This window comes from Lontra canadensis, unplaced genomic scaffold (assembly GCF_010015895.1).
Source record: "Lontra canadensis isolate GAN:19392208 unplaced genomic scaffold, GSC_riverotter_1.0 scaffold27, whole genome shotgun sequence".
In the NCBI taxonomy this organism is placed as follows: domain Eukaryota; kingdom Metazoa; phylum Chordata; class Mammalia; order Carnivora; family Mustelidae; genus Lontra; species Lontra canadensis.
In genome coordinates, this window is record NW_022631021.1 from 16,892,473 (window position 1) to 16,898,472 (window position 6,000).

Genomic DNA, 6,000 nt, shown 5'->3' on the forward strand with positions numbered 1-6,000 from the left:
AACTATATTGGTTGAGGCAGCTGCTCTGTATTTCAGCTTCTCCCTCCACCTAATCCTCTTTTCTTCAGTTCCTTCTAGCTTCTGTTCCTAAACCCTCAGCTCAAACACATCTTTTGTGTGCAAACCTTTGTCTCAGAGTCTGTTGCCCGGAAAAATGATTCAAGATGCTCCTCAATGTAGAGTGTAAACTCCTAGAGAGCAACAAGTTGTTTGTTTTGTTTGCTTTTCCTCCAGGTCTGAGCACATGGGCTAAGACATGGTAGGGACTCAAAAGAAAGATCTATTAAATAAATAAATAAGAGCATGTAACCACATTTTATCTATTTCTTTAATTTTTGAAATCTCCTAACAAACAGCAAGCTTCTTGAATGAAGGCCAGGTGTTTGTTTTGTTATTGTGTTTTTTTTTTTTTAATCGTGCTGTATAATACCTAGCACATTTAAATGTCTCATAAGTATTTTTCAAATGAATGAATGAATGAATACAATTAACATTATGCTAAAACCTTTTAGCATTTGCCTCACTTGCCTCTTAATAATCCATTTTGGACAAAGTCATGGCATTCATTTTTTATTTTTAATTTTCTAAGAGAAACAGGCAGAAATGACAAAGGAGGAATCAGAAGTTAAACATTCTTTAATTAATATACGTTCCTAAGTTCTTTAGAATACCAACCTGAAAAAAAGTCCTGTTTGAATCCATCTTCATAGTTGTCACTGAAAGCTGAAACTTGATTCATCTGAGCATCCTGTATACAAATGTCTTCAAACAAACTTTTCCAAATTTCAGTGCACTCTGCTTTTGAAGGGTCGTTGCAATGACAATTCCACAATATTGTTTCTTTCAGGCTTTCTCTTAATGTGGCACACAGGTAGCCTCCATCGAGGGTTTTGCATTGTTCTGATTCCCTCCCACAGGTTTTCTTAAAATTTTCATACAACAGAGTACAATGTTCTGATTCTTGGCAAATATGTGCTGCTATGACACAGTCACTCTCTTTTCCAACCATTACTGATGTGTCTTTCTGATGCAGCCATTGTGTGGTATTTGACTGTCCAGCCAAATGTAAAGACAGAGCTGATTCTTCTTTAACTAAAATTTTAAAAATTGACAAAAAATTAAATAAATTCATTTACTTGTGATATTTTAATGTTTTACATAAAGTATATAAACTTATTTTTTAAGGAAGATTATTTATTTTAGAGACAGAGATGGAGACAGAGTGAGTGAAGGGAGGGGCAGAGGGAAAGGGAGAGAGAGAATTCTCAAGCAGACTCCCCGCTAAGCACAGAGTCCTACCTGAGGCTCAATTCTAGGACCCTGAGGTCATGACTTGAGCTGAAATCAAGAGTCTGGCACTCAACTGACTGAGCCACCCATGTGCCCCTAAGCTTATCTTTTGTCTTTCAAAAACCATTAAAAATATTTCAAGAGGGCTACAACAAATGATCCTGAATTTCTAAAAATTAAAAGAAAAACACTGATTATTGATAGTTTATATAACCACATAATGGTAATGTTCAATTGCTTTGGATGACATTTGGTTCTTATCATTTACTTTGGTCCAAAGTTTCATTACATTTTGATGATGACTGGTAGAAATCGTGTGTAACTTAAGATACTTATAAAATAATAGATTATTTCCCTTGTATAAATTTTTATGGATTTCTCTTTTCTACTAGAAATGTGCTCAAATTGTTTCTCCACCTTTTTAAAAAAATTATCATTTTCCCCTTAACAAGCATTTTTAGACATTTATTTTTCTAAGTCATTAACCTCCTTGTAAAATTTTAATTCTACAGATATACTGTTTGGGAACTGGATGCATATCTCTGCTTTAAATATAATAAAGAGTAAGAGATTTTTTGCCCAACCCCATGTACCAATTTTCATCCTTTGGAGGTTTTATTCCTCATTGAGAACACATGTTCTACTAGATAGTTCCAACAAACCCATAATTCTATGAACTTTATAGAAAAAAGATGAGAAAAACAACTTCAACATGAGACTCCAAGTCAGCTTAGTATAGGCTTTATGATGTATACTCTCTACTTCTAAAATATCTTATCTTCTGAGGTACTTCAAAAAAGATATCCACAATAAAAAATTCCTTGACCCTATCATTCTTCCAAAAGTCATTTTTTTTTTCTGGAGTAGATGATCTTAAAAAAAAAAAAAAAAAAGATGGGGCACCTGGGTGGCTCAGTGGGCTAAGCCTCTGCCTTCAGCTCGGGTCGTGATCTCAGAGTCGTGGGATCGAGCCCCGCATTGGGCTCTCTGCTTGGCGGGAAGCCTGCTTCCCTCTCTCTCTCTCTGCCTGCCTCTCTGCCTACTTGCAATCTCTCTCTCTCTGTTAAATAAATAAATAAAATCTTTAAAAAAAAAGTTTAACTTTGTTTTATTAAATTAGTTTTCTTTTATCTTAGTTTCTACAAGACACCCTTATACAAGACAAGGATAACATAATCAATTTCATGATATGAAAATGTTTATTTAATAACTGCTAGGGCATCCTTACAAGCACTAGTCTAAGTCTAGCCTCTGTAATGCTGCATATGTTTTAAAACGTACAATACTATATCATTTTCCCCTTTTCTCAAATAAAAGCTCAAGATGGATTGTTATAATTATATAAATCAGGCTCCTTTACTAGAATAGAGGCTGTCTCTTCTATTCCTTTTGGCTAGCATGCTTGCATGCATAAGATACATCTGATTTAATGCTGTCCTCATATAATTAGTGCTATTATATTGGTAATTATATATTTTGAAATAATCTATAAACCTGTCTATATGTTTGATCAAACTGTCTATCTAAATGTCTTTCTATTTATATATTTAATTAGCTGGGCTAAATGAAATAATATGGCTAAATGTCAATTTTACTCTACTATGTTTTCAGCTATCAAGAGCAGGGACCATCTTAGTCATCTCTCTTTTTTTTTTTTTTTTTAAAGATTTTATTTATTTGAGACAGAGAGGGTGAGAGGTAGCAGGTGGGGAGGGGCAGAGGGGGAAGGAGAGAATTTCAAGCAGGCTTTCTGGTGAATGCACAGCCCAATGTGCAGGGCTCATCTCACAGTCCTGAAAGCATGGCTTGAGCTGAAATCAAGAGTCTGAAGCTTAACCAACTTAGCCACCTAGGTGTCCCATATTTTATTCAGCTTTATATCTATCCTTCAGCATTTATAAAATGTCTACACATATTAACTAAATAATAAATATAGACAGACACATGATTTAGGGTCTCAAAAATATGTTTAACAAATTTAAAGTACTTACACGATATTCATTGGTCATTTACTAAGTATCAGATATCAGGTAATACACTGGGTACTTTATCATATTAAGAAAAAAAGAAAGAAATGCTAAAGCTGATTTGCTCAAGAAGTTTACAAGATGTCAATGAAGAATAGAAAAATACATGCCTATATATGTTGGGGAATGTTTTGAGAGTCTAAAGTGGGGAGAGAAGGAAGAAGAGTGGGAAGGGGAACAAGGGGGGAGTGGGGAGAGACAGAGGGAGAGAGAAAGAGAGATCAATCATGGCTTGCTGGACTGATGATCAAAGAGTCTATGAGGGTACCATAGTTAAGATAGGATGAATGATAAGATTTTTTTAATCATTTCCTTTCTCACTCTAAGCTCAATGAAAAGCAATCAGCTAATGCTTCCTGTATCCATAACAACTAGGTCTTGTCCATCATGAAGTGCATTTGTGAGGCTATGTCAGTGTTCTCTTCTACAATGTTTTTATATTCCTGGCTTATCAATATTGCCACATAGTTGTCTTTACTAAGTGTCTATTGTGTGTGTAGGGGGAACGGGGGGGGGGGACTGATTTCAGTTTAACTGATTTAACTTTGTATTTTGTGGTAACTTAACTATTAACTGTGGTAACTTAAAATTAACTTTGTATGTTGTGTAATTTAACTGTTGACTGGTAACTATATTTTTTTAAAACCTGGTGTGATTAAAAGTGGCTAGAGAGATAAAAATTAAGTTGTCTTGTCATTGTGAAACAAAAGTCAATAAATATTTTAGTATTTCAATATGTTTTCATTTCAGCCTACTTCAATCAAAAACTAGTAAAGACCTATTAATTAGCTAACTAATCTCATTTTGGGCTCTATCATTTTTTATGCCATCTCAGCATTTGTAACTGTTGACTATTTTCTCTCTATCCCTTTCATTGACTTCAAAAACTCTTTCTGTGGTTTCTTTCCATGTCTTTGAAATCTTATTTTTTCTCTTCAACTAGATCATGAATGCCATTATCAAAATCTTTATATTGTCACTTTATAGTCTTTATAGACCAATCCTATCTTCTTTCTTATGGTTTTATCTGCTTCTTATAAACGTATAACTCCAAAACCTGTATGTCTATTTAATTTTATCTTTTTTTGTGTGTGTCTATTTTAGTTTACTCTCTTCAGTGCAAGATCCATGTTTCCATATGCAAACTAGATGACACACATTCCTTCATTTCTTTTTTGAAATTATTTATATCATGTAAAACTTAAAACAAAATGCTAACATTCCTAACAAGAATGTTCCAAAGCACTCTACAGATGCAATGTCTCCAAAATATTACTCATCACCTGTCTCCAATCCTGTACTTTATTGCTTCTTCCCTATCTCAGTGTATCACGGTATCCTGTCCCAAGCCAGCAACTTGTAGAACATACTTCATACATTTCATACTCCTCATATCCAACTGTCTCCAATACCTATCAATTATAATTCATAAACATAACTTACTTTGGCTTTCTCCTCATAGTCCTCAGCACCAATGTGTTAGTTTAAGCATGCATCACCTCTCTCCCAAATGATTTTGATGGCCTTTTAATTGACATCCCTGGCCTGCATCTTTCCCTTCTCTTCATTCTGTCCTTTGCACTCCTGCCAGCGATACCCTTTGAAAAGCTGATTCTGCATTCCTCTGTTTAAAATGCATTAAGAACTCCTTGCAATAACAGTTTGAAGTCTAATCCCTTTAGAAAGATCTCTAAGTTCAGCTTTCCTCCTTCTTAGAACATCTGGTTTCTTTCCAGCATCATTTCCTAATACTGCTCTGTTCTACAGATCAGCTTCACAAAGGATTTGTTTCTCCTCAAATGTGCTCTGCTTCATTCTATTTCCTCTGTATAGAACATCCATGTTGTCTAATGAGCCAAATTTACCCTAAAATCCCAAGTCTGTCATTTCCTCTATGAAACCTTCTGAGTCACCATTCTTTATTCCTCTATAATTTCAAGTACTTTATGAAAGGGGTCGGGGGAGAGAGAGAGAGAGAGTGTGTGTGTGTGTGTGTGTGTGTGTGTGTGATCTAGCATGTATCACACTGAACAGGTGATATTCATCATTTACCATTTTAATTAAGAATTGAACTAAAAATAAATAACAAAGGTATCTTGGAAATCCTCAAACATTTGGAAATTAAACAATAGTATTATAAATAAACCATGAATCAAAGAAGTCACAAGGGAAATGAGAAAGCATTTTGAACTGAATAAAAATGAAAATACAACATACTAAGATTTGTGGACGTGACTAAAACAGTACTTGGGAAGGAGATTTATATAATGAAATGATTATAGGAGGAAAGACAAAAATCTCAAGTCAATGATATAAGCCTTTATCTTAAGAAACCAGACAATGAGGAGCAACTGCAAGTCAAATCAAACAAAATAACCAAAAATAATGAGCAAAACTGTGAGACAGAGAGAGACAAAGAGAGAGGAATGCACAAGTTCACCAGTGTCTGAAGGAAAGAGAAGATACCACTGTAACGCCTATAGACACTTAAAGGACAATTTGGGGATAATAAGAAGAACTTAGCAGAGAGATAGAAAAAGGTAAAAAATAAATAAATAAAATGGAAACTCTAAAAACAAAAATTCAACATAAATCCAACAAATGGGAACATTCACTGAACATTCACGAACTACCAAACTCACTCAATAAGGAATAGGTAAGTGAAACAGTCCTATAACAACTA

The 6,000-nt window shown here is 34.4% G+C and overlaps 1 protein-coding gene across 1 annotated transcript in view; it reads right to left on the bottom strand.

The window, feature by feature from the left end:
- The window catches only part of GFRAL (GDNF family receptor alpha like), a 41,389-nt gene extending 40,307 nt beyond the window's left edge, over window positions 1-1,082 (bottom strand). The window contains exon 1 of the mRNA XM_032864553.1: window positions 676-1,082. Within this exon, the coding sequence (XP_032720444.1) occupies window positions 676-1,009 (334 nt within the window). The 5' untranslated portion in view covers window positions 1,010-1,082. The remainder of the gene's footprint in view (window positions 1-675) is intronic.
- Between the last annotated feature and the right edge of the window lie 4,918 nt (window positions 1,083-6,000).